At 44.1% G+C, this 26,995-nt stretch overlaps 3 protein-coding genes across 3 annotated transcripts; 2 read left to right on the plus strand and 1 right to left on the minus strand.

Annotated features, from left to right (window-relative positions):
* Nucleotides 1–694: 694 nt before the first annotated feature.
* LOC135525844 (exocyst complex component 5-like) lies at nt 695–17,483 on the minus strand. Its single transcript, XM_064953771.1, has 18 exons — nt 17,308–17,483; nt 14,774–14,868; nt 12,755–12,902; nt 12,333–12,527; nt 10,899–10,963; nt 10,592–10,620; nt 10,381–10,490; nt 10,111–10,155; nt 9,841–9,981; nt 9,687–9,769; nt 9,011–9,220; nt 8,203–8,350; nt 6,584–6,692; nt 6,307–6,427; nt 3,500–3,586; nt 3,281–3,389; nt 2,897–3,112; nt 695–2,740 (listed from the first exon to the last, which is right to left on the minus strand). Exons 1-18 carry the CDS (start codon nt 17,332–17,334, stop codon nt 2,552–2,554), a joined length of 2,127 nt encoding a protein of 708 aa, XP_064809843.1. The 5' UTR covers nt 17,335–17,483; the 3' UTR covers nt 695–2,551.
* A 370-nt stretch (nt 17,484–17,853) lies between these two features.
* ap5m1 (adaptor related protein complex 5 subunit mu 1) lies at nt 17,854–21,227 on the plus strand. The gene is made up of 8 exons (XM_064953772.1): nt 17,854–18,148; nt 18,309–18,969; nt 19,087–19,314; nt 19,416–19,555; nt 19,748–19,833; nt 19,960–20,072; nt 20,153–20,249; nt 20,362–21,227. Exons 1-8 carry the CDS (start codon nt 18,081–18,083, stop codon nt 20,442–20,444), a joined length of 1,476 nt encoding a protein of 491 aa, XP_064809844.1. The 5' UTR covers nt 17,854–18,080; the 3' UTR covers nt 20,445–21,227.
* A 1,349-nt stretch (nt 21,228–22,576) lies between these two features.
* On the plus strand, nt 22,577–26,052 carry naa30 (N-alpha-acetyltransferase 30, NatC catalytic subunit). Its single transcript, XM_064953778.1, has 4 exons — nt 22,577–23,346; nt 23,759–23,879; nt 24,340–24,395; nt 25,667–26,052. The coding sequence occupies exons 1-4, from the start codon at nt 22,993–22,995 to the stop codon at nt 25,802–25,804; spliced, it is 669 nt and encodes a 222-aa protein (XP_064809850.1). The 5' UTR covers nt 22,577–22,992; the 3' UTR covers nt 25,805–26,052.
* Nucleotides 26,053–26,995: the final 943 nt, after the last annotated feature.

The following is a 26,995-nucleotide window of genomic DNA, read 5'->3' on the forward strand; positions in this document are numbered from 1 at the left end:
AGTACAAATTTTAGATTTTTGGTTCCAACCACTGTGTCTTTGTGAGACTCAGAGTAGGTGAACAGATGATCTCCGCATGTGTGGTTCCCACCGTGAAGCATGGAGGAGGTGTGATTTAAATTCAAGGCACACTTAACCAGCAAGGCTAACACAGCATTATGCAGCGATACGCCAGCCCATCTGCTTTGCGCTTAGTGGGACAATCTTTTGTTTTTCAACAGGACAATGACCCATACCCACCTCCAGGCTGTGTAAGGTCTATGTGACCAGGAAGGCGAGTGATGGAGTGCTGCATCAGATGACCTGGCCTCCACAATCACCATACCTCAACCCAATTGAGATGGTTTGAGATGAGTTGGACTGTAGAATGAAGGAAAAGCAGCCAACAAGTGCTTAGCATATGTATATTTCAAGACAGTTGGAAAAGCATTCCAGGTGAAGCTGGTTGAGAGAATGCCAAGAGTGTGCAAAGCTATCAAGGCCAAGGATTGCTACGTTGAAGAATATAAAATATATTTTAATTTGTTTAACACTTTTTTTGGTTCCATATGTGTTATTTCAGAGTTCTGATGTCTTCACTATTATTCTACAATGTAGAAAATGGTACAAATAAATAACAGTACTAACATCTCAAACTCAACTGACTGTTTATGAAAATGAACCGGTAAGGTTGTGCTAGAAGTAAAGACACTAATTAAACAAAATGTTTTTTATCAATCATTGATTAAGGTCAAGAGCAGTACACTGGGAACAGCATCATAAGACAATAGAACTTCAGGTTTGATCTTAACTGACACTGACAGTCAATGACCACCATGTGAGCGCCGAGGCACAATGATCTTGACCCTCCCTGGCCTCCCGTATTCCCTGTGAAGTCCACTTAACTTTCACTCATTATCTCCTTAAGCACTGAAGAGCAGCATTTCACTGTGTCCTGACCCTGATTCAGGACTGATCCAGGCCACAAAGGATGGATCGTAAGCCCCTGCGGATGAACAGGTGTCGATCTAGGCAATTCCCCATCATCCCAGCCACAGACAGACCACCCAGGACCTCTGAGTGGTTCTCAGACATGCTTACGGCTGGGATCACAGGGCAGTGTGAAGACCCCTCACCTCTGCCCTGAGGTCAGGGGTCGGAGAGAGGTGGTCATGTGACTATCTGCCAGGCACAGCAGAGCTCTATACCAGGCTTGGTTAGATATAGATATGGAGAGATACTTTTGGTAATTTAGTGTATGTGGACACCTGCTTATCAAACATCTCATTACAAAATCAAGGGCATTGAAATGGAGTTGGTCCCCCCTTTGCTGCTATAATAGCCTCCACTCTTCTGGGAAGGCTTTCCACTAGATGTTGGAACATTGCTGCGGGGACTTGCTTTCATTCAGCCAAAATAGCAATAGTGAGGTCAGGCACTGATGTTGGGCGATTATAGGCCTGGCTGGTAGTCGGCGTTCCAATTCATCCCAAAGGTGTTCACTAGGGTTAAGGTGAGGGCTCTGTGCAAGTCAGTCAAGTTCTTCCACACCGATATCAAGAAACCATTTTTGTGTGGAGTTCGCTTTGTGCACGGGGGTATTGTCATACTGAAACAGGAAAGGGCCTTCCCCAAACTGTTGCCACAAAGTTGGAAGCACAGAATAGTCTAGAGGCCTACCACTTCATGGCTGAGCCATTATTGCTCCTAGACATTTCCACTTCCCACTAAAAGCACTTACAGTTGACTGGGGTAGCTCTAGCAGGGCAGAATTTTTATAAACTGACTTGTTGGAAAGGTGGCATCCTATGACAGTGCCACGTTGAATGTCAATGAGCTTGTCAATAAGACCATTCTACTGCCAATGTTTGTCTATGGAGATTGCATGGCTGTGTGCTCAACATTATACACCTGTCAGCAACGGGTGTGGCTGAAATGGCCGAATTCACTAATTTGAAGGGGTGTCCATTTACTTTGGTACATATAGTGTATGAGAGAGATAAGGGAGAGCGATATGAGAGAGATGGTAGTGGTGGTGAGAGTAAAGTAGATTCCTCTGGGAGTTCTCTATGAGGGGTGGCTGTTTCCAGTCAGTCATTGCCATGACATGCCTGAGCTATGCAGAGTTCAACCTTCCCTATCCTGCAGCTTTAGAGTTTGTTCCTGTGGACAAGTGCAGCCACAGAACATATATTTGGCACAATCAAAACGTCTTTATTTTACAGTAGAAATCTTGGAAATCAAGGTCCATATTACCGGCAATATGACAAAATCTTCTACGGTGGTTTGGTTGATTAGTATTTAGAAACAAGAGAGCTCAGTCAATATATCTTTGCATTGCAGAAATCAAGGGAAAAATGCAGGTAGCCCAACTGTGAATGGTGGGGGTCTTTCTTGGCCTCTAAGACGGACAAACAAGCAAAAGGTGCAACTGCAGATGAGAATGAAAGACTAACATCCAGGTTGGCTGAATTCTGTTTCCATGGTGAATCTTGTGAAATCATAGGGCCTGGTGATTGGATGGATGGACGGACAGACAGAGGGCTGGACAGTGACCCATAGACCGGGGCCATTAGCTGAAGTGGCGTCCCAGTCTGGCCTGGCGGTAGTCCACTCTCAGCTGGACGAAGGCGTGCAGAAGGTTCCGGTCCAGGTTGGTAAGCTGCTCGCCGGAGCAAACCTGTTTGAGGTTGTCGGGGGCGACCACCAGGAGGTTACACAAGGCGTGGAGCGTGTCAAAGAGCTGCAGCACCAAAGGAACCTGAGGGACAGACAGTCAACCATACACAGAACTTTTACAACATCCAACCCAAGCCAGTATGCTAGCTAGCATTAACTCAGTAGCATTACTAGCGCTTAATATTATGATGTAAATTGTTGCTACAGCTGTAATGCTAACTCTGGTGTGACCTCTCACCCGGAAGTCCTTGGCACTTTTGCGGTACTCGGCCACGTCGCAGATGGCCAGCATGCCTCCCATGGAGCTGTAGCTGTACTGCTGCAGATGCTCGTGGATGAGGCGGTGGAAACGCACACCCAGCTCCGTCAGCACTGTGTCCACGTTCTTACCGTCCATGGACTTCCGCACACGCTCCACCTGCCGACTTACGTACACACACACCTTGGAGCAGGCCTGGGGAGCACAGGCAGGAAGGGGACATCAGACCGTCTGGTTGGGAGTCACAGGTCGAGTGAAATGGCACTGATTTGTTTTGTACTTTTTAAAACTCATCCGACTACAGTTTCTCTTTGCTTTGCATATGAGACAAGGGGTGGAGGCTGGGTGCAGTTCACTCCTTACTGCGGTGCACTGGATCATAACGTTGTTCTCGTCTTCAGGCCTGAAGTCTGTCTTCTTCTGTTCCGTAGCCAGGATGTGCTTCATCTGTCCCACCATGCAGTTCAGCGTTCTTGCAGAGAGGACAACACCATGACAACCACCAATCACACACTAATATAATACATTCACTAATTTCCCATGATGTTGTTGATAACATAAAAAAAACAGTGGTTTACTGACCTGTCTATGCCGGTGTCCAGTTTCACCTCCATCTGTTCAATCACCTCCTCCTTCTTGTGCAGGCACTCTGTCAGTTTGGGAGAAGAGCTGGTGGAGAGAGAAGGTCCATAAAAGGTCAACGGTAATACAAAGTAGCACAGAACAACTATCTGGAAATCATGAAGCTTGCTACATAGTCGCTACCTGTTAGTGAATAACAATAACAACAACGGGAGGCTATCAAACCGTAAGAGGCAGTAATAGTGTACAGTACAAATCAAATCTTATTTGTCACGAGCTGAATACAACAGGTGTAGACTTTACAGTGAAATGCTAAATACAACAGGTAGACCTTACAGTGAAAGGCTTACTTACGAGCCCCTAACCAACAATGCAGTTAAAAAAATACTGATAAGAATAAGAAATAAAAGTAACAAGTAATTAAATAGCAGCAGTAAAATAACAATAGCGAGACTATATACAGGGGGTAGCGGTACAGAGTCAATGTGCGGGGGCACCGGTTAGTTGAGGTAATATGTACATGTAGGTAGAGTTATTAAAGTGACTATGCATAGATGATAATAACAGAGAGTAGCATCGGTGTAAAAGAGGGGGGGCGGAACTGCTTGCCGTGTGGTAGCAGAGAGAACAGTCTATGACTAGGGTGGCTGGAGTCTTTGACAATTTTTAGGGCCTTCCTTTCACACCACTTGATACAGAGGTCTTGGATGGCAGGAAGCTTGGCCCCAGTGATGTACTGGGCCGTTCGCACTACCCTCTATAGTGCCTAGCGGTCGGAGGCCGAGCAATTGCCATACCAGGCAGTGACGCAATCAGTCAGGATGCTGTCGATGGTGCAGCTGTAGAACCTTTTGAGGATCTGAGGACCCATGACAAATCTTTTCAGTCTCCTGAGGGGGAATAGGTTTTGTCATGCCCTCTTCATATCTGTCTTGGTGTGCCTGGACAGCCCCGTTGATGAGAATGGGGGCGTGCTCGGTCCTCTTTTCCTGTAGTCCACAATCATCTCCTTTGTCTTGATCACGTTGAGGGAGAGGTTGTTGTCTTGGCACCACACTGCCAGGTCTCTGACCTCCTCCCTATAGGCTGTCTCGTCGTTGTCAGTGATCAGGCCTCCCACAGTTGTGTCATCGGAAATCTTAATGAATGTGCTGGAGTCGTGTTTGGCCGTGCAGTCATGAGTGGGGAGTACAGGAGGGGACTGAGCATGCATCCCTGAGGGGCCCCTGTGTTGAGGATCAGCTTGGCAGATGTGTTGTTACCTACCCTTACCACCTGGGGATGGACTGTCAGGAAATCCAGGATCCAGTTGCAGAGGGGGGTGTTTATTCCCAGGGTCCTTAGCTTATTGATGAGCTTTGAGGGCTCTATGGTGTTGAACGCTGAGCTATAGTCAATGAACAGCATTCTCACATAGGTGTTCCATTTGTCTAGGTGGGAAAGGGCAGTGTGGAGTGCAATAGAGATTGCCTGGGGTTGGGGTGGTATGCAAATTGGAGTGAATCTAGGGTTTCTGGGATAATGGTGTTGATGTGAGCCATGACCAGCCTTTCAAAGCACTTCATGGCTACAGATGTGAGTGCTACGGGTCGGTAGTCATTTAGGCAGGTTACCTTAGTGTTCTTGGGCACAGGCATTATGGTGGTCTGCTTAAAACACGTTGGTATTACAGACTCGGATAGGGAGAAGTGGAAAGTGTCAGTGAAGACACTTGCCAGTTGGTCAGCGCATGTTTGCAGTACACGTCCTGATAAGCCCTGCGGCCTTGTGAATGTTGACATGTTTAAAGACTTTACATACATTGGCTAGTTTAGCTCGTCTAATAGGCTCGTGTCACTGGGCAGCACTCGGCTGTGCTTCCCTTTGGAGACTGTGGTTTGCCAACCCTGCCAAATCCGACCAGCGTCAGAGCGGGTGTAGTACGATTGGATCTTAGTCCTGTATTTACGCTTTGCCTGTTTGATGGTTCGTCAGAGGGCATAGCGGGATTTCTTATAAGCTTCCAGGTTAGAGTCCCGCTCATTGAAAGCGACAGCTCTAACCTTTAGCTCAGTGCAGTGTGAGAGCAAAATTGCAAGATTGTTATAATACTTTTATTGCATCAAACGGTCGTTTTATGAAACAAAAGAGGGTTCTTATAACTCTATTGTGTCGGTGTGAACTGAAAGTGGGCCTCTGGAAGATAACACTGTCAGGAGATATAGGATGTCCTTGGGGATACCGCATTCCAGAACATGAGTTAATGTTTCCGTTCGATAAGGTACCAGGGAGAGACGACTCCAGAGCCAGATCCTGGTCTCTACATAATTAGATACTTATAATTAACAGCAGACAGTATCTTTCATACAAATCTTAACCTTGTGACCCATTCCATACATCTGTTTTTTGTCATCAACATCCAGGAGGATGGACTTTATAGCTGTGCTATAAAATGCTGTGGCTCAAATCCGCGCATTGGTTTCTCAGTGATCACCTCCAGGGGTGATTACCGACCAGCTCCATTACTGCAGTAATTAAATCATCAAGTTTGATTGTTTTGAAGAAATCAAAGTCTCCCTTTGATTACAATAATTCCAACACAGCGGATGTTGCCTGTACTCCATGGCTTCTGGTTGGGGTATGTACGTACGGTCACTGTGGGGACGATGTCGTCGATGCACTTATTGATGAAGCCAATGACTGATGTGGTGTACTCCTCAACGCCATCGGAGACATCTCGGAAAATATTCCAGTCTGTGCTAGCAATAGACTGCAGAATGGGACAGGGGGGGGATAGGTGTGATTGACAGGACACGCCCTATGCTAACCTGATAAGAGGCATGAGGTGGTCATTGAACTGCTTATCAAACAGGTGGAAGATGGTGTTGGCCTGCTGAACTACATCCAGGAAGTAAAGGTTGGCATTCTTGGCATCAGCTGATGGAATGGCTGTAGAGAGAGGCGAGAGAAACAAACACTTTCCATTTAAAACGGCACAAGAGAAGATTCATTTTACACCCACACGTAAAAAGGATTTACTCAATGTTTCTAAAAGGTTTTTCGACCTTTACTGTGTTAGTGACAGTTAGTGAGAGTTGTGTGTACCGGAAAGGCCGATCTCCAGTGCGTAGTCAATGTGGTCCACACACAGGTGCTCCACCAGCAGCAAGAAGATTGAGAAGGCGTTCTTGGGCAGGTCCGAGGGATCTGAGAGCTGGTTCACAACACAGCCTCATTTACATACACCGTAGTCAAATATATTTAAACTCAGTTTCACAGTTCCTGACATTTAATCCTAGTAAAAATTCCCTGTTTTAGGTCAGTTAGGATCATCACTTTATTTTAAGAATGTGAAATGTCCGAATAATAGTAGAGAAAATGATTTATTTCAGCTTTTTATTTCTTTCATCACATTCCCAGTGTGTCAGAAGTTTACATACACTCAATTAGTATTTGGTTCCATTGCCTTTAAATTGTTTGACTTGGGTCAAACGTTTCAGGTAGCCTTCCACAAGTTTCCCACAATAAGTTGGGTGAATTTTGGCCCGTTCCTCCTGACAGAGCTGGTGTAACTGAGTCAGGTTTGTAGGCCTCCTTGCTCACACACGCCTTTTCAGTTCTGCCAACAAAGTTTCTATAGGATTGACATCAGGGCTTTGTGATGGCCACTCCTAAACCTTGAATTGGTTGTCCTTAAGCCATTTTTCCACAACTTTAGAAGTATTGTTGTCCATTTGGAAGACTCATTTGCGACTTCCTGACTGATGTCTTGAGACGTTGCTTCAATATATCCACATAACTTTCCTTCCTCATGAAGCCATCTATTTTGTGAAGTGTACCAGTCCCTCCTGCAGCAAAGCACCCCCACAACATGATGCTGCCACCCCCGTGCTTCACGGTTGGGATGGTGTTCTTCGGCTTGCAAGCATTCCCCTTTTTCCTCCAAACATATGATGGTCATTATGGCCAAACAGTTCTATTTTTGTTTCATCAGACCAGAGTATTTTTTCTCCAAAAAGTACAGTGTGCAGTTGCAAACCGTTGTCCGGCTTTTTTATGGCGGTTTTGGAGCAGTGTCGTCTTCCTTGCTGAGCGGCCTTTCAGGTTATGTCAATACAGGACTCGTTTTACTGTGGATATATAGATACCTTTGTACCAGTTTCCTCCAGCATGTTCACTGTCCTTTGCTGTTGTTCTGGAATTGATTTTCACTTTTCGCACCAAAGTACGTTCATCTCTAGGAGACAGAATGCGTCTCCTTCCTGAGCGGTATGACGGTGGCGTGGTCCCATGGTGTTTATACTTGCATACTATTGTTTGTACAGATGAATTAGCCTATCGAAAGCTTCTAAAGCCATGACATAATTTCCTGGAATTTTCCAAGCTGTTTAAAGGCACAGTCAACTTGGTGTATGTAAACGTCTGACCCACTGGAATTGTGATACAGTGAATTATAAGTGAAATAATCTGTCTGTAAACAATTGTTGGAAAAATCACAAAGTAGATGTCCTAAACGATTTGCCAAAACTACAATTTGTTATCAAGAAATTAATAGAGTGGTTGAAAAACGAGTTTAATGACTCCAACCTAAGTGTATGTAAACTTCCGATTTCAACTGTATGACCACTGTCACAAAGGATCCTGTTATGATAATTCAGTAGACTGTGACATCACTGCAGTCAGAGTTATTGTCTCTCCTGTAGGGGGCAGCGTAGCAGCCTCACCCTGTTGCACCTCTCGAAGGCGTGGCGTGTCTCCTGCAGCAGGTTGACCACCACCTCCTGGGACAGGAAGGTCTCCCCGTGGGTGTCGATGCTGGGCCCCAATGGCAGGTTGGTGCGCTGTCTGATCCGCTCCTTCAGCTCCTGGATACTGAAGGGGGGATAGGACAGAGAGGGTTACATTGAGGGAGTTTGATTAAGTGCACCGGGCTATGGCCTGTGACGTGAACGGAGGAGTGCCCTTATCAAATTGAAATCTGCACCTCTGTCATGTCATCAACAAAGCAGCATGGTGCATCATTCAGAAAAACACCACTTTCTTATTTCTCCATAAAATGCTTCAATTTTCAAAAAAGTTCATTGGGAAGGCAGATAAAGCCTTTTCATCAAAAGCAATCATGTTTGCACGTGAAAACACAGAATCCTACTCACTACTCCAAGTGCCTTAACTACACCACTTTTGCTTTGAGCAGACTATGTCGTCGGCCAAAACAGGGCACCTGGCTCACACCCGGGAGGCAGCCAGGCTCTAAAACTAATGCATCAACACTAACCGGCTTCACCATACCCAGGTCATTAACAGAACTCCCTCACCATTACACCATTAAGGGAGGAGTCTGAACTCAAAGACAGGACCTTGATATGAGGAGTGGAGAGATGAGGGATATACTATTTAAAGCCATTTCACTATTTAATACAACTCAGGTCTGACACCAAGGCGGAGAAGGAAGTTCAGGGTAAAGGGAGAAGATGGAGGAGAGAGGAGAGGGTCATGGGGGCTCTAGGGTAGAGGTGGTCAGTCACTTCCTACCTGCCCCCACCCAGTGGGCGTTTCTGGTGGTTCTTGGAGTCGTAGTAGCGTTGCAGGATCATGGCGCTGCGTGTGCGGAGGTAATCTTTCTCCATTTCAATGTAGCTCTCCAGATAGGTGGAGAAGATGTTCTTGATGAGCTTGAACAGGAACGTGTGTTTGTCTGAGCCCAGGTTGAACTCTGTTAGCTTGGCAGCCAAGGCTGTCGTCCTGGAGACACAGGGTTGCCAAGATTACCAATGGTCAGACTGGAGGGTATGAGGTATTAAAGGCCCAGTGCAGTCAAAAACTTGATCTCCTGTATTTTATATATATTTCCACACTATGATAATTCCCTTTTAGTAAGAGCTGTTTGAAAAGATTGACTGAAATGTCAACCTGTTGTGGTGGGATGGAGTTTTGGCCTGCCTGTTGACATCACCAGGTGGTAAATAAGTTAATAGACCAATTAGAGTTCCAAACCTCTCTGCCAATATCAGCTAGTTTTCAGTTTCCCCCTCCCCACTCAGTCCACTCCCAGACAGACCTAGCAAAATTATTGATTGAGAAAATGCTTTAATTTAAAGCAATCACAGTAAGGTATATATTGTTAGCTAGAAATGATTTAGTATCGAGATAAAAAAGAAGCCTGCATTGGACCTTTAAGAGTGAGAGTTCAAAGGTGAACAGACATTACATGGTGTAGAGGTTGTAGAGGTTTTTGAGGTATTGTTCTATGTCAGAGCGGCGGGTCTCGTCCAGCTTCCCTTTCACGTGTGCCTGGAAACAAAAAGCTGCTCAGTCAGTCCAACAGAACTGGCAAATCTAGTGGCAGATATTGTTCACTATACCTGTAGTTTGTTCTCAAAGATGTTCTGGATGATTTTGGCCATGACGGTCTCGGGGCTCTGGAAGACCTCGCCCACCTGCTTGTTGACTCGCTGGCAGAGGAGGGCCGTGTCTTCAAACACATCACTACGCATGTACGCTCCCTGAACACACAGAGTTAATTACAGGCCTCAGGACTACAACTTGTGGTGAGACTTCAACAGAAGCGCACAGGTACTCTATACTAAACTGTTATGAAAGGGTTCATGTTCAACTGAAGACTGCACACTCACCTCCTGACACTGCTTGATATAAACATCTACACAGTGCGCATAGCCCTGCAGGAAACAAAGACATGTCACAATCACACCTGCATCACTACCACAATCCAACATCTCCAAAGAACAAACTAGATGCATGGTTGCATAGACGCTAAATGAGATACAAGTGCATATTTGTAAGTTACAATATGCACTACTACTACACATACACCGCTCAAACAATAACACTAATCTTTCTTTAATATGGAGACGTATCAAAACAGTCCAGTGTTTGTGGGTCACCTTGAAATGTAAGAGGACTGCGGCGCCTTCCCGCATGCGGCCAATCTCGCCCCTACGCTGGGCCGCCGTGAACTCCTGGACCAGCTGGCGCTCCAGGTCGTGGTATTTACCTAGAGAGACACATTCAGATTGAGTTGCCTTTCTTATCATGGCTGTGCGATCGTTTGTTGATCAATCAGCAACAAAGGTCATTTTGAGTGCAACCACTCACTTGCAATCTTGGCCTTGACATCTGCAAACCTGTAAGAGGACAAGAATAGAGGCATTCACCAAAGAGGATATCGGAGATTAAAAAGACTCAAACCCAAAACGATGTCAATGTATTCTTGCATGTGTGACATTTGTAGTCCCTCTGACTTGAAGTGAAATGTATTCTCTCACTCAGAAACACTAGTTAATGCAACATAACATTTACAAAACTAGTCTGGTTGGGCTGGAGGCACAGAGTAGCAGCACCGATACAGTTTACATTGTACCACAGACCTCGTGTAAAACTGCCTGCCTCCAGGACGACTCACCTGTCAAACGGCAGCTCCTGCGCTATGAGATGCAACTTCTGAATGATATCAGCAGCTTCCTTAATCTGGGAAAGGGAGAAATAGGGGGGAAGGAGTCGGGGTGGAGAGAGAGAAACATAAGAAATGGACACCCAAACAGAGAGCAGACCAACAGTAGCAGCATCTCCACTTAGGAGATCATGTTAAACCAGCCCTCCTCCTCCTCCCTGTACACCATGGAGCTGATAACAAGCAGCCGCCGCTCACCTGGCTAACAGCATCTGCAGCAGCAGCCCTGGGTTAGCAGCATATCTAACTCTTTATTGGCATGCCTCCTCTGAATGGGCTCTAATCCCACTGCAGCCTAAATCGCCTTCAATAATCTGTCCGGCCAGGGATATCTCTTAAAAAATGGGCCCTGTCGAGAACCCGCCACTCCCCTCCCCCTGACATACACGCTGGCTGAAAACCCCAGACCTAGTAAAGGCCCGCCGTCCGCAACTCTTCTGTTCCCGCAGATGCCTGCCTCAGCTAACATCATTACTCCGCTCCCATGAGGAGGATCCAGCCTTTCTGCGCGGCAAAGGTTTTCTAAGTATCTGTCCCCCAGCTAAGATTAGCTAAATCCCATGTAAGTAATGTAGCCGTCTCTCTGCAGTCAGGGTTTAGCAGCACTTGTCTCCTCGCTGGCGGCCCAGCCCTCCCTTTCAGAAGGATTAGCAGAGCCATCCCCCCTTCAGCTATTCACTCGCAGCTTTCCTCTTTCCCCCTCATCTGGAGGTATGCTCAGGAAAAGGGAGCCGTCCGATATTCCCACCATGCCTCTCTGGAAGCATTCCCATCCCATCTCCAGGTCCCGTCTCTGAGATTGACCTCCAGACTCTCCGCCCGCTTTGATTACAGTTTCCCCACTCGCTCTTAAACTGTTTTGACAATCCCCAATCAAACTTTTGAGGGTTGATAGTGAGGTCACTCAAATGGCTTTGAACTCTTATCGGAAACGTAGATTAATTAGGCCCAGTTGTCTCCCATAAGAAATATATTTTGATGTGCTTTCCCATGACACATTTAGCAGTAGTAGGACAAAATGGTGATGACCAAGACCGTCAACAGCAAAAAAAAAAAAAAAGCTCTCTCTCACACCTTGCAATTAATGCGATTAAGACAGACATGAGCATGTTGACATCCATGGTAGTCAATCCTCTAGCTATTGTCAAAAAGTAAAGGCCAGTTGATTAATCCAAATTAGGTCAGGGATCCAACTAAAGGGATCAATTCCACAAATTACAATGTGTGGTTACCTCAATCCTGTTCATTGACTTATTTCAGTTCTTCAATCTTTCACTGCTGTAGTGGTGTTATTTTCAAGGGTCAATCTTTTTCATTTTTGAAAAACATAAAAAAGGTCAATCTCCAAGAATACACGAGGGTGGATGGTAATGTGTGTATCATGACCTTCTCTGGGTTGTTGAAGACATCACTTCGCAGGTCCCCATCCAGGAACTCATTGAAGTAGGTCATGAGACGCTGTGCCTCCACTGCCCTCTGCCTGGGCGTGTTCACGCCCTCCAGCTGGTCGCCAAGGTGACACACCTTGGTGGCCACATAGCTGATGTGCTCGTCCAACTCCTGGAAGTGCTGGAAGGCTACCTGTATGGAGACAGAGTTGTGCAAAACGAAATCACACATTGTGTGACATGATTAATGAATGGGGATAAACATAATCTTGCATGATGGCAGGGCTTTCAAAAGTAGCAAGGGTCATAATGCTTTTATATTACACTGGATTCTGACATTCTCTTCAAAACGTGCCTGTCTACAGGGTCAAAGGCTAGGGATCTGAGGTTGTGGTGGGTCCAGTGGGTTGTGAAACTGACCTGGTTGCTCCTCTGTAAGTCCTGCACTTTGTGGGCAAACTCCTTGGCCTCTCTGTGACACTGGTGCTCCAGCTTCTCCACCTGCCGCTGGATCTTCTCATCTAGCTGCTTCAGCTCCTCTATGTGGTTCTCAAACTCCTCCAGCAGCCTAGGAGGGAAGCAGGACAAGGGTTTTAAAAGACTGCAGGCCTACCTCACATTGGTCTAGACTCTCCATAGACATGAGTTCACTTACAAGCTGGCCTTCAACTTGATCTATAGCCATAAGTTCACAGCAAACAAAGGGTAGACAAAATGCTTTAGTATACTAGCATGGGAGAGTAATTTAGGGTTGGATTTGTCCTACGAACTCAGTCGTCACCAACCTTTGTGAGTCAAGATCACGTTCGGGGTCACAATGTAAACCAAGATCTACCACTCAGATAAAAAAAAAACATGACTTATAAAGTGTAAGCCTATGCAATAAAAAAAACAGTTCTGTAAGGAATGAGGTTTGTGCCATAGGCCTAGTACATAATCACAGCATTTAACTATATGACTGGCCTGCCAATATTGTTCTTCTCAGACCACATTGTATTTCAAAACTCGAGGTTTGATAACAAAATAGATAAGTTCTATCACTTGCGAGGTACAGCTGAGCATACATTTAAATAATTGGCATTTTTATTTTACTAGAGTGATGGTGCCTGCATCCGATGGTCAGTCTCAGCAGAGGGAGAGCACAGCAGAGGGGTCTGCCTCATGGTCCCTGCTCTCTCCTTTCCTCCGGTGAGACTGACCAGAGAGAGGAGGCATCATGTTTCTGCCTCAGGAACAACATGAATTTGTGCATATGACCAGAAAAAGTTAAATATTCCTTGACACAATGAGCAATTAATAAAAGACGCAGGTCTATCGATACTCATTCCTTGGAGTTGCAGCGCGAGTGGAAGTAGGGAAAAGCACATGTATGTTTTGAAAAAGGATTGAATGAAAACAGAAACATGAACACACTCATTATACACCAGCTCTTTGCTATATTCTTTGACGGTCTCTCTCTGGTCGAGGTTTTAAAAGCTATGAAATCTCACCTAGGCTAATATCAAACTTTGCTGTGGGGTTGTGGAAGCTGTATGCACAGTGATTTTAGCTAACAGACTGGCCAGCGCAGTAGGCACACTTGATTTAAGTTTCCTGGTCTGCCGGGTAGGCAGAGTTTGTCCAGCCAGACAAATTAAAATGTAGTTTAAAATGGGAACACTTTGCCTACCGGGCGTGCAGAACTTCTGAATCAAATGAACCTACTGCCAACAGAGCAAGATGCAAAAAAAATAATAATATATATATATATATATATGAGTGCAAGGCTTTATCATTGACTTTTCTTCAGAAATGTTTGGTGATCGACTAGGAATGCCTCGCAGATTGAGATCGACCGGTTGGTGACCACTGTACTAACCTTACACTCATTCAGTTAATATTTATACATAGTATTGAGGGCTTAATCCTTGGGTCCCCACATTTACGAAGCTCTACAAACTGGGAGCTACGTCAGCTGCATTTAAAGTGAGTACTGTGGAGCAAATGTTGTAAGTCAGCACCATATTTAACAGACTAGGAAACGTCCCAAAATGATGAGTATTTAATCTCTTAGCTAATTCCCGCAGCAGTGGCTTCAGCTTAGGGACATCTCCCATCCCTTCCCAATGCACATTCATTTCCTTGCTGTCAGTTACTGTATGACTCAGAGCTTGGTGGCCTCCCATTACGCACTGCCTCTGAGTTATCTTCAATGGAGGTTTAAATAGAACTTGTTGTATGGTTGGGACTAGAGCTTTAAGAAAGGGGGATAAGACTGAAACAAAGGTAAGGGTCTTAAAAGGGGAAGCACAAGGACCTGCAATAAGACAGGGGATTGGCTGCTGGTTGATCAAGATTAGGCTGGTGGTAGGTGTTAGGGTTAGTTAGTCTTTTGAAAAGAGGTCAAGAGTCATGATTACAGTAACTTTCAATAAAGCCATGTCTTTAGAACAAGACTACCTTTTGGGGTCGAATGCCTCAGCTCCGCCTTTGGACCCTCCTCCAGGGGTTCTCCAGGCCAACCTCTCTATGTACTCATCTGCATCAAATGGCTCCTGTGGATCAAGCACACACAGACAGTGTCAATCTCTGTCCTGTCAAGACTGTCTTAGATAAATGGTGAGCATGGGATGTGACATGAGCAATACTGGAACCTGGCGAGCCGACTAAACTCAACGACTGTATAATTGTGGGCTAATCTTTGGGTGCTGAAATCGGTAGTTTTTTATAAAAACTTCATTTTATGTGATGTCGGAGTTCCAAATCCGCCCACACTAGTCGCTGCTCAACTCCATCGTAAATCGTTGAGTTTAGTTGACTTGACCATGGCATACATGAACCCTTATTGTGTCAAATGGTCAATGATTGATTACAGGTGCACTCAAGTAGCTAGCTGCCTACATGGTTTCAATGCTTTTTTGGCAGTTTTGGGGAAGCTACTCTGAAAATATAGTTGCTATTTTTATTTTATTTAACTAGGCAAGTCAGTTAAGAACAATTCGTATTTACAATGATGGCCTTTCCGGCCAAACCTGGACGACGCTGGGTCAATTGTGGGCCGCCCTATGCGACTGCACTGAGATGCAGTGCCTTAGACCGCTGCACAGTTTACCAAGCTACCAATTACTTCACACTGAAGTTAAGCTACCCTTAAGAAGAATATAGTTTACTTAACTAAAGTTACTTAGGAAAAAAGTTAACTTCTTCCAAACTACTTAGTGGAAAAAATAACATCTAAATCTGAAATGTCATATACAACAAATTGCAAGAACGGATCCCTACAGTCAGGTGTTAACAATGTATGATTTAGCCTATTTAACACAAAGTTAGAAATAGGCACACAACGTGTTTCAAGTGAGAATTAGCTAGGTTTGATGCCAAAAAATAAAGGAAATTCTTTCCCTCACCCATCTTTTCTTTTTGCAAAAACGTAGCGTGCAGTTAGTAGTTAGCTACACCAAAACATGGCCAAAAAAAGTAATTAACTACCAAGATTTGATTTTAGTTCAACCACCACCAAGCTATTGCAAAATGTCATTAAATGGCTAGTTGAACAATGTAGCTAGTTCACTACTCCCCAACACTGATATCTAGGGGCGTGACAAGTTACCTAGCCCATGCTACTATAAATAGGTAATTTAGGCAATAACATAAGACATAGAGCAGCTAGAGCAGGGGTGGGCAAACGTTTTGGCTCGAGGAACACATCGGGATTTTGAAATTCAACGGAGGGATGCAATCAATTTGCGGAGCCCTCCCGAGTGGCGCAGCGGTTTAAGGCGTCACTACAGACCCGGGTTCAATCCCAGGCTGTGTCACAGCCATCCGTGACTGGGAGACCCATGAGGCGACGCACAATTGGCCCAGCATCATCCGGGTTAGGAGAAGGTTTGACAGGCCGAGATTTCCTTGTCTAGCGACTCCTGTGGCGGGCTGGGCCAAATCCCTACGGGAGTTGCAGCGATGGGACAAGACTGTACCTACCAATTGGATACCATGAAATTGGGGATAAAAAAATGTTTACAAAAAATAAATAATATATAATAATGTAATACGTCTTGCGGGCCAGATTGATACCACTTTGCCCCCCAAGCTAGAGGTAACTTTGGTAACAATCACAAATCGTTAAGGTACAGCTGGGGGTATACTACAAATCAGGTTCAATGAGTTAACCAGCTAACTTGTCTAAACGCTCAAATAACTTGAAATGGGCTCAGCATTTTAAAACACACGAGTGTAGCGTTCTTAATTAAACAACAAAAATCGGTTATTTCTGGTTGTTTATCAAGTTAGCTGGCTAACTCACTGAACCTACTTTGTAGTATAACCCTCTAGTCAACTTACATAATTGACAAATGATCACATCGTCAACATCTGCCTGGGTAAACACTACAGTAACTAGCTTTGTTAGCTAGCTGTCAGTGCAAAATAGCTAGCAAATGGTCGGCAGGGCAACTTCCTAACCAGCAGATCTGACCCGCTTGCTTACAGCTGCGCTAGGCCTGGGTTCGGATAGGATTCCTGTGTTGACACCACGGCGCTGGCGCGAGATATGGCTCGGAAAACGTACCTCAATCCTGGGAAATGCGTTGTACTCACGATTTTTTCGGTGTAACAGTTGGGATGCTGGGACAATTCGGAGTACACCGCATTTCTCATCCCTGTTTTAAAGTACGTTTTCCGAGCCTTACCTCGCGCTGGCTCAGTGGTGTCTTAACCTACAGAGGAAGCCTATCCGACCCTAGTGCAGCTGTAAGCAAGCGGGTCGCATCTGCTGGCAAGGCAACTTCCTAGCTGAGGCACAATTTCCAATCCTTATAGCTATATCTGGCTAGCTAGTTAGCCTAAATTAAGACATTTCACATTTCAACTAACGCTACTCATCTAACGTTTAAACAGGGGGTTATCTAGCTCATACTTGTCCTCCTAGCTAGCTATTAAGCTACCAATAAAGTTAGCAGTCAGTTAGGCCAAGGGAACATAGTTTATTTTACCTCGAATAGTTGAGGAGTCGTTGCCATGTTCTACTTATATCTGCAATGTACAAATTGCAGTTTAGGCAAACTAACATTCGGGTATGACAGCCGACTGACTGATCAGCTGGATTTATGTTTTGCCCTTTGTTGATACATTTAACAGCTCTACTTCCGGGTCGTCACTAGTTTCCATAGCCTTAGGCCGTATTCGAGAGCGTCAAACCCGTGGTGTATCATGGGTTAATTGTGACTGACTGACTAATCGATCAATAATATTGAGCAGTTTTTTAGGATGCAAGGGAATTTGTAAATCAGTCAGTCTCGACTCGCATTTAAAGTCGGCTGCAATGTCGAGCGTGTCCATTAGTATGACTAAACCCCGCCTACAATTTCTCGTATCGAAATCTTATTTTAAACCTAACCTTAACCACACTGCAAAACGTGTGCCTAACCTTAAATTAATACCAAAATGTAAAAAAAAAAATGTTTGACTTTGTGGCTGGGGTAACTAGTGACACCCCGGAAGGTACACTGCGTAAACACACACGCGCAAAAGTATCCTGATTGGTTCAGGCTGTCACATGATTGTAAAAATAGGAAGTTAATTTTGCAACGAAAACAGAACAGAATATCGATGAAAACTCAGTCGTGCAAGTTTAAAATGAGGCAAAATGTTATGTCCCCCTTTGTTGGACTACTTTAAGATTTCCCTCATAGATCTATCACAGAAGAAACGTGGTTATCATATGTATGCATAACCTGTCAATCACAGGCATTTTGTTCTGGACAAAATGAGTGTGAGGGCATTGTGGATTATATCTTACGAGAGGGGAGAGTCTGTAGCAGTGCGCTTTTCCAGGTTTGTAATGTTTTTCCTTCCATTGTTTGTGTAAAATGTAATGTCATCGTGTGTATGTGTGTGTGTGTGTATGTAAGTATGTGTATGTTAATTCACACCTGTCCCGTATTGCTGTTTTGGCTATGTGCATAGTTGGTAAAAGTGTTGGCTTCTCACACAGGCGATACCCAACAGTGGAGCAGCGTGCTAAGTGTATGGCCGGCTCATTGTATACGTCTGTCCCAGAGGATGGCACTGTGCTCCAGCTCCTACTCACTGAGCTGGGCCTCTCTGACTCTGACAAACCCTACATGGCTCTACGAGATGACTGTCTCCACCAGCAGCGCTCACCAGCCTTGGAGCTCCATGTAGAAGGCCCCAGTGGAGGGGTTCTTTGGCCAATGTTGGTCATCTCCCAGGGGCCTCTGATCCTGGCCTGTCTGGCCGTGGTGGATGCCCCCGCTGATCCCCGGCCTCCTCTGGCTAGCTTGTTCTCTGTCTCCCAGGGTCTCACACTGTTGGCGGGCCTGCAGGCTTTCCTCTGTGGGTCTGGGAGTAAGCCTGACAGAGAGGGGCTGACCTCTCGCCTGGCCATGATGCCCTCTATCCTCCTGCAGATCTGCCCCCTCGGGACCCCACTGGACATCCCTCAGCCAGGGGCCTCATCGGCATCAGCAATGCCCACTCCTGCAGGGACCCAGAAACAGCCAGCCTGGAAAACAGGGGTGCACCGTGGTCGGGCTGTGGTGAATGTAGCTCTAACGGAGATGGTGCGCTCCATGCAGTATGGAAACCGAAACAGGCAGGACCTCTGGGATGTCTATGGCACAGTGACTTGCAAGGTGAGCACAGTGATACTGTCTATGTCTATGGTAATGTAATACTGAAGTCTCTTGTTACCTTCTGCTGTCTACTCATTCTCTCTAACCCATTTGTGCTTTTTCCCTTTGTGTCATCAGTGTGAAGTGGAAGGGGTCCTTCCCAATGTGACAGTCACTCTCACACTGCCACCCAATGGCTCACCACTGATGGATGTCCTGGTCCACCCTTGTGTGTCTTCACTGGATGCCAGTGTTCTGACTGCCATGAGTGTTGAGGACTGTGACAGCTCCGCTTTCTCTGGCCCCTACAAGTTCCCCTTCTCCCCTCCTCTTGAGCCTTTCAGGCTCTGCAGCTACACATCTCAGGTACACAAGTCCAGAGCTTGTATAAATAGCTAAATACATGCATTCACTCCTTCATACATTGCTGTCTTCATCTCGTCAGATTGAATGATGTATTTTCTCAGGTTCCCGTGCCTCCTATCCTAGGCACCTATCAGCTGAAGGATGATGACAACCAGTTGCGTATTACTGTGAGTCTCAAACTTCACGAGAGTGTGAGGAACAGCTTCGAGTACTGTGAGGCACATCTGCCGTTCTTTAACAGGTAACCTATGTACATATAAACAATACATAACATCTCACATTGATGATGCACTTCCTGATGTCAATATAGTAGCTTATTACACATAATCATCCCTTCTAGTGTTGCTTGAAATGCAGTGTTTCTAGCATCTTGTAAAGAAACACATCTCGACTTGAGGTTACGTTTAACCTTTGAACCTCTGTGTTGTTGCAGGGACCAGATGGGTAGTGTGGATGTGAAAGTGAGCTCGGGACAGCTGGAAGTGTCCAAGGAGAAGAACCTGCTGGTCTGGGTCCTCGGTACGTCTCATTGGTCTGGGGACAACATTTACACTGTGCAATGACCCAGTTTACCACATATTTAAGTTTCAAATACCCTTTGTTTATGGAAAAACAATGTGCATATTCTGCCTTGCCACTCTTTAGGCCAGAAGTTCCCCAAGTCCCGCGAGGTGTCACTAGAGGGCAGTGTGAGTTTTTCAGGGGAGCTCCCAGGACCTACAGATCCTCTCTGCACAGACCTTACAGCCTACATCAAAGTAAGTCAGATTCTTTCTAGACATTGGAGATGCATCTAAAACTAAACATACCAGAAAAAACATTCCTTCATGTTTTTCAGTTGTACTTCCGAGTGCCAGACTTGACTCTGTCTGGATGCTGTGTGGACCAGCATTCAGTGCAGGTCTATTCCTCTGCAAAACCTCGTATAGTCACATGTGAGTGAGAGATTTGGGTTCTAATGCTGGTTTAATTATTTTCTATGAAAATATATTCATGAAAAACATGTATTTGTGAAGCCTGAATGTGCGCTCTCTCTTCTCTCTGCAGCCCGGGAGTTGTTATCCTCAGAATACTTTATCTGGAACTCAACTGGAACTGCACCAGTGTCCTCCGGACACATGATGCTGTAGGATGGAACTCTACAGTATAGACCAGCATCGAGGAAATTACTACTTCGTCCATATCTGGGATGGGCCAAACACATGATGGATCTCCAGAGCATAAGATCATTGCTGGACAACAGACACTGCTTTCGATTCTGGTGACAAGGTTTGAATCTGTGTAACAAACAGCATCCAACATTATGAACACAATGGTCAAAGTGCTGTAACTGAATGGCTTGTATCTGCTGTTCTTCTGACAGCCTTGGTCTCATCTAAGACGCAAAATGCAATTTCTCATCCGTACTGAACAGACCAATCAATTTTCAGTGAACGAATATGCCTTAAAGCTAGAATCCTTAATTGAAACAACAACAAAGTGTTCACCCCACCTCTGTTTTGGTATAAAGCTGAGGGATGGGTCTTTAGAAATGTAACCACTCCCAAAATCAATAACATAGCTACGTTGCAAGGACTGACTATCCATGATATCAAAATTATAGTTTTAACTATGTTTTGAGGCTATACAGTGCTTTTTGTTTTACATTGTTCACAAACATTGGAGTTAAACAATCTTATATTTTTGGTTCTAATGGGGTATGACTGTTGAATTAAGTCATTTATAAGTTATATTCTTCAAGAATCAATGGGTATAAATGTATATATCCTTAATGTATGTCCAAAAATGGATGTAGCTACTAAGGATTCGAGCTTTAAATACAGATAATGGTTATTCAACTGAATCTTACTAAAGAGTATTAGTACTGGAAAGAGAACATATTGAATTATTGCAATTAAATATTGACGTTAATACAATAATGTCTGCATTTGTGTACATGTTTATTTATTGATGCTGCCAGTTCCTATATTTTGGAAATGTTTGGACATCCCACTCCACTGGCCACATCTCTTTAGAGAGAGGGGCCACCCCAAGCTCTAACAGTCCCACTTCAGTGCCTCTCCATCAGCCAGATAATTAGCAGCTGGGGCCTTGTCGTCGGCTGGAGCTGAGGTCCTGTGGGAGATGGGGCTTGGGATGTGAAAGGGTAGGCTGATCCGGGCAGCGTCTGTGCCACAAAGAGCCTCTCAGGAGAACTGGCAGGTCTCCCTGGTCCCCCCCTCTGACTCCACTGCCTGTCAGCCAGTGGCCTCTTCAAATACCTAGCCTCTCCAGCCTGAGATGGAGCACTGAACAACCCTCTAAAAAGTTGAGGCCTCCACCACCCCCAGCTGGCCAGATGACTGGCTAAGTGGAGAAAAACTTGTAAAGAGAAACAGGGTGTGGTGGCCATCTTAAATATTGCATGACAAAAATTGGTTCAGCATAAAGGTCAGATTCAAATCATTGCAATTTGGTTAGAGTACAGCTCATCCACACATGACCATGATAAGAAAGTCCTGTCAATTAAAAGAAAATGCATAGGTATACATGTAAGTGTCTACAAAACACATTTTAAAAGCCCTAGCCTAGACTATTTCCCGGCACAAACATCTGGATGATATTTCTAAGTGTCCTCACGTTAACCAAGCTGTGTTTCCCAAGACATACAACAGCCTGTCTTTAGTAAGAAAGGAATACAGTATATTGGTCATATATACACGGCTAAGTATGTGAACATCTGGTAGTTGAAGTGTTAAGGCAGGTAGAGATTGTGATCCACTTTGAGTGTGTTCCACTGCAGCCAGATTCTTCTGAGTGTTCTATTGTCCAGTACTGGCCTCTCTTGCCCTCCTTGCTGGTGCAATCGTTCTCATGTGGATTTCCACCCAGAAGACTGACCATGACCAATCCACTGACCATATCCAATCCTCTGTCAATTGGAACCAATTGCTCACACGGCATCCTTCACCTTTTTATGTAGCAGTATGCTGTGGCAGACACCCATGGACACCCATGGTTTTTGTCTTTTGATCATTTTTGTGTTCACCTGTGGAACCCACATAATACTAAACAGAACACAAGAAAAGGAGCCCCACATTGATTTGCTCACAAAAAAAAAAAAAAAAATTGTGATCAATGACCAATATATAATGGTATAATATATATGTATACATGAATAATCATTGGCCCAGGGACCAAGACTGATCGACATATGTCCTTTCCCTCACACTGTCAAGCATACTACGACATCCAGTGGTAGGGCTAGAGCACATGTTATTGAGTTATGTCGGTGTGTCGCACTATAAAAACAACTTAAATTGGATTTATAGATGTCATATTCTTCATTAAATTATTTCATAATTTTTTAAAACTTGTTGTTCTTGACATTACAACAACACTGTTCCTAAAATTTTAATCGACTTTGAGTGTCGTAAAGTTGTTTTTCGCACAGTAAATGCTTTACGGTAGCAATTTTGACAGGCAGAAGCTAGCCTAGCAACAAACTTTAGAAGTTATTAGCTAGCTACAGTACATTAGTTGGGTTAGCTACAGAAAATACATTATATAATTTAAAAACAGATTCGCAACTGGTGGCAACTTTAACCGTGCAAGCGACTTTTTTTTCTTCCGTTTTAGCTAACGTTAGCTGGTTAAACGCACTGTCTGCATGCGAACAATAACGAAATCAACAACAACATGCCAACCATGGGAATGGCTGAAATGGATTCCAGCAGTGTCGACGGGGTGCTAACATGCAGCAAAGAAGTGGTGGTGATGGAGGGAGACAGGGAAGACCTCGGGACGCTGTGTGCTGAAGAAGATTTGGTGGCATCCGCGCTTGCTGCCACTATCACCTCTCAAGTTATTGTGGAAGAACTGAGAAGGCTTGGGTTATGTTCAAACATAGAGGGAAACGTGGAATACGTACCATACGAGTCTGAACTGCAAATGTCAGACATCAAAAGGCTTATTACCAAGGACTTGTCAGAGCCTTATTCGATTTATACATATAGGTATTTCATTCATAACTGGCCTCAACTCTGCTTCCTGGTACGTATAAAGTTGTTAGCTAGCTGACTAAACTCAACGATTTATGGTGGAGTTGCGTGTGGGCGGACTGGAGCTCCAACATCACATAAAATAACAATGTAATGTGTAATTCCCGGCAATTATTTACTTTGGGTGCTGAAATCGAGAGTAAAAAAACACAAAACATGACGTTTATATGTGGCGTCGGATCTCCAGTACGCCCACAGTAGTCGCAAAATCAACTCCATCGTAAATCGTGGAGTTGCGTTTAATCGGATATAAAGTTGTATGCATTTTAGGAACTGATCATGTTTTGTAGTTTGCCACTGCCAGCCTATGCTCAGGGCTGAATATGGTGCGTTCGGGCTGGAGAAAAAGCCTACACGCCTGCCAGCCAGTAGATAATAACATGTTTTACCTCTCTGTGCCACAGGCGATGGTGGACAAGGATTGTGTTGGTGCCATTGTGTGCAAACTGGATATGCACAAGAAGATTCACCGTGGCTACATTGCCATGTTGGCTGTGGACTCCAGATACAGGAGGAAAGGAATTGGTAAGTGGGCATTAGGAGGATCTCCAAGATGGGTGGGTAAAATTAGTGGAACATTCCAAAAGGTATCTGTTCCAAAAACTTTGTAAATAACAAGGTTGCCATCAAACAACGCATACAAAGTTGTTTAGCGGCAGAATAAGGTACCAGGTAGGGAGGAGGCTATTTAATTACATTTTCACTCACCATGTTTATTCCGAAAAATGTCTGTCCTCACTCTGGTAGCCTATCGACAAACATTAAAAATAAGCTACATGGTGAGTTGATGCCTATTCGGCAGCTAGTTAGCTAGGTGTATTGATCATGTTACTTTGTATGAGATGTTTGTTGGCAACCTTGTACTTTACGAAGATTTTGGAACAGAGTCCTGTTGGAACATTCCACAAATTATACCCACCCCTGCAAGACTGTGTTATAATGTTTCATGTTTACTTCTAACATGTCATCACTCCTGTCATTTCAGGTACATATCTAGTCAAAAAGGCTATCTATGCTATGATGGATGAGGACTGTGATGAGGTATGTTTCTTTTACATAATCATATCTACCCTGGAAGACATTAGGCAAGAGTGGCCAGACGTCCCCAATTTCCAGGAACAGTCCCCGATTTTGGTGGCCTGTCCCCGAAAATGTCCCTGATTAGCCATTAGAAAGAAAAAAGTAATATTGAAGTTAAATTGGGACTGATTGTTAAATAATCAAATGCTGTCCAATCAGATTTGCATATATCAATCCCTTTGCCAAACTTGTTTTCTCCCGAGGCTTTGCCATGGACCTTTTATGAGAACGTTTGACCAGTGATACAGAGACAGGACTCTGTTTATCATGCATCCTTGCACTTTATTACAAATGCCAAGTCACTCACCCACCATTGCACCTTATACCAAATGGTGGGTTGGACCTCACTTTATATGTGCAGGAAGCTACGTACATGTTTTCATCTGCAAGGCCCTTTTGGGTAAACTCCCTCTTTACCTCTGTCGTCTGGTCTCCTTCACCACCAGCAGTTACCATACCGGGTCTGCTAGGTGGTTGCTACTTAAAGTCCCCAGGACATTTACAGTATTAGGCAAGACTGCCTTCTCTTGTTGTGCACCAGACGTATGGAATAATCTACAATCCATGCTTCATCTAGATATGTTAGTGCCACTGAATGAATTTAAAATGTTGGTGGGAGACTCTGTTACGGAGGAGTGTAAATGCTTTTTTTTAGGCTGGATCATGTTGTTGAATTGTATGTTTTAATTCTGTAATATATTGAATGTTGCTGTCTTCTTGGCCAGGTTTCCCTTGAAAAAGGGACTGGGTTTCAATGGTCTGGTTAAATTAAAAAAAAACATGAACACACCATGGTCAGGAAGTACATGCAACAGCATAGGCTACCAAACCTGGGTGATTAAAAAATGACTAGCTAGGCTTTTAAGAACTGTGGAGGGTTATTCCATTTGTGTTTGAAGTATTTTTAAAGGACAATAGCAAAAATTGATAGTTAAATATAGTTCCATGGCATTTTTATTTTCAAACGGTTCCCCCCCCCCATCCTCCCCACGCAAAAACAAAATCATTTCTGGTCACCTTACATTAGGCCACATTTTAGCTAGAGGATAACAGGCCATACTCTTTACCATAAATAGTGACACGTTTAAGCTTGATTCTAATCTCATTACACCAATGCACATTTGAAACTGAAAATGCCATTGAATACCATTTTGCATAGTTGTATAGTATTCAGTATGGAGATAGAGGTAACAATCTCTTACAAATTACTTGGTTTTGTTAACTTTAAACAGGTGGTGCTGGAGACTGAGATCACCAACCAATCAGCCCAGAAACTGTATGAGAACCTGGGCTTTGTAAGGGACAAGAGGCTCTTCCAATACTATTTAAATGGAGTGGATGCTCTACGGCTCAAACTGTGGCTTCGGTAGCAATACAGTCAGTGTCTCTGGCTCTGAGACCTCTTTCTCCCAGTCTCAGGAACAAACGTCCTCCCTACGAGGGAAACATCAAAGCCACATAAAATCCAGAAAGATCAGGAAGGAAAATTGGAGACCGGTACCACAGTTTTCTTTGTTGAATTGGGAGTACTTGTGGCATTTTAGTGGCCAGTGGAAATGAACTGAAAATAACCACACCCTAGCCCTTGACCAAACTAAATCAATTACAAACAAAACAACAGCTTGCCTCTGTCCTTTTATTTTTTTTTATTTAGAGGACTAAAAAACATGGCGAAAACACAAGTTGGGAAGAAGAGTAAGACTATGCAAAGTGAATGTTTTCATAAAGCCATTTATAAGGGCTATACAGCCTAAATGCTTCAGACGTCATAAGAAAAGAGGATATCTCTCACTTGATTCAAGAACTAAATGCAGCTGTCCCTTGTCTTGTTGTGTGTTCACTGTAGCCCCAGGTGTGTGGTAGCTGGCCAGTTCTACTCTCTCTCTAATCCTGCTAAGAGCTTCCAAGATTTTCATAAAGGTGGAGAGGATTGCTGCAATAAGCAATTTCCTGTTAGGGGTAAAAGGAGCCCTGAAGTGCAATATATCTTTTCAATGTTGAAGGGAATTGGGGAGCACAAAAGGTCTTCAGTGTGCTTCTCATTAAACAAAAACTCAGCCCCAAAGATAATTTAGAAAATACATTATCTTTGAAGTTAAATTAAACGGTCATTGAGGGAAATTATTTAGTACCATTTGTACGTACCCATTTTTGTCTCTGTACCATTGTCTAGAGGTCTTGAAGACATGAAACAAAATATGGTCAGATATCTTTTATGGGTCTTCTTTCAAAAGTGTATCGCAAGACACCTTTCAATGTAAGATGGACAAAGTAATGTATTTGGTCATTCATTGCTGGGATTTTGTACTTTTTGGTGGTAATATTTTGTCTGTCCATTATCCATTGTTTTAGAGATTAAGATTGAGTAACAAAATTAAAGTAACTTTTGGTCCTTTAAAAGCGCTATATAAGTACCATGTATTGTTAATCATGATGGAAATAAGATCAAAAAGCCAAATGTATTATTTTTTAAATGTGCTTTCTCACCTTCTGAACATTAAGCTGGTGTTACATCAAGCTAATTTTAGACCTTTCCACACCTGTAGTATCACTATCATCCC

This window comes from Oncorhynchus masou, chromosome 32 (genome assembly GCF_036934945.1).
Source record: "Oncorhynchus masou masou isolate Uvic2021 chromosome 32, UVic_Omas_1.1, whole genome shotgun sequence".
Classification (NCBI taxonomy): domain Eukaryota; kingdom Metazoa; phylum Chordata; class Actinopteri; order Salmoniformes; family Salmonidae; genus Oncorhynchus; species Oncorhynchus masou.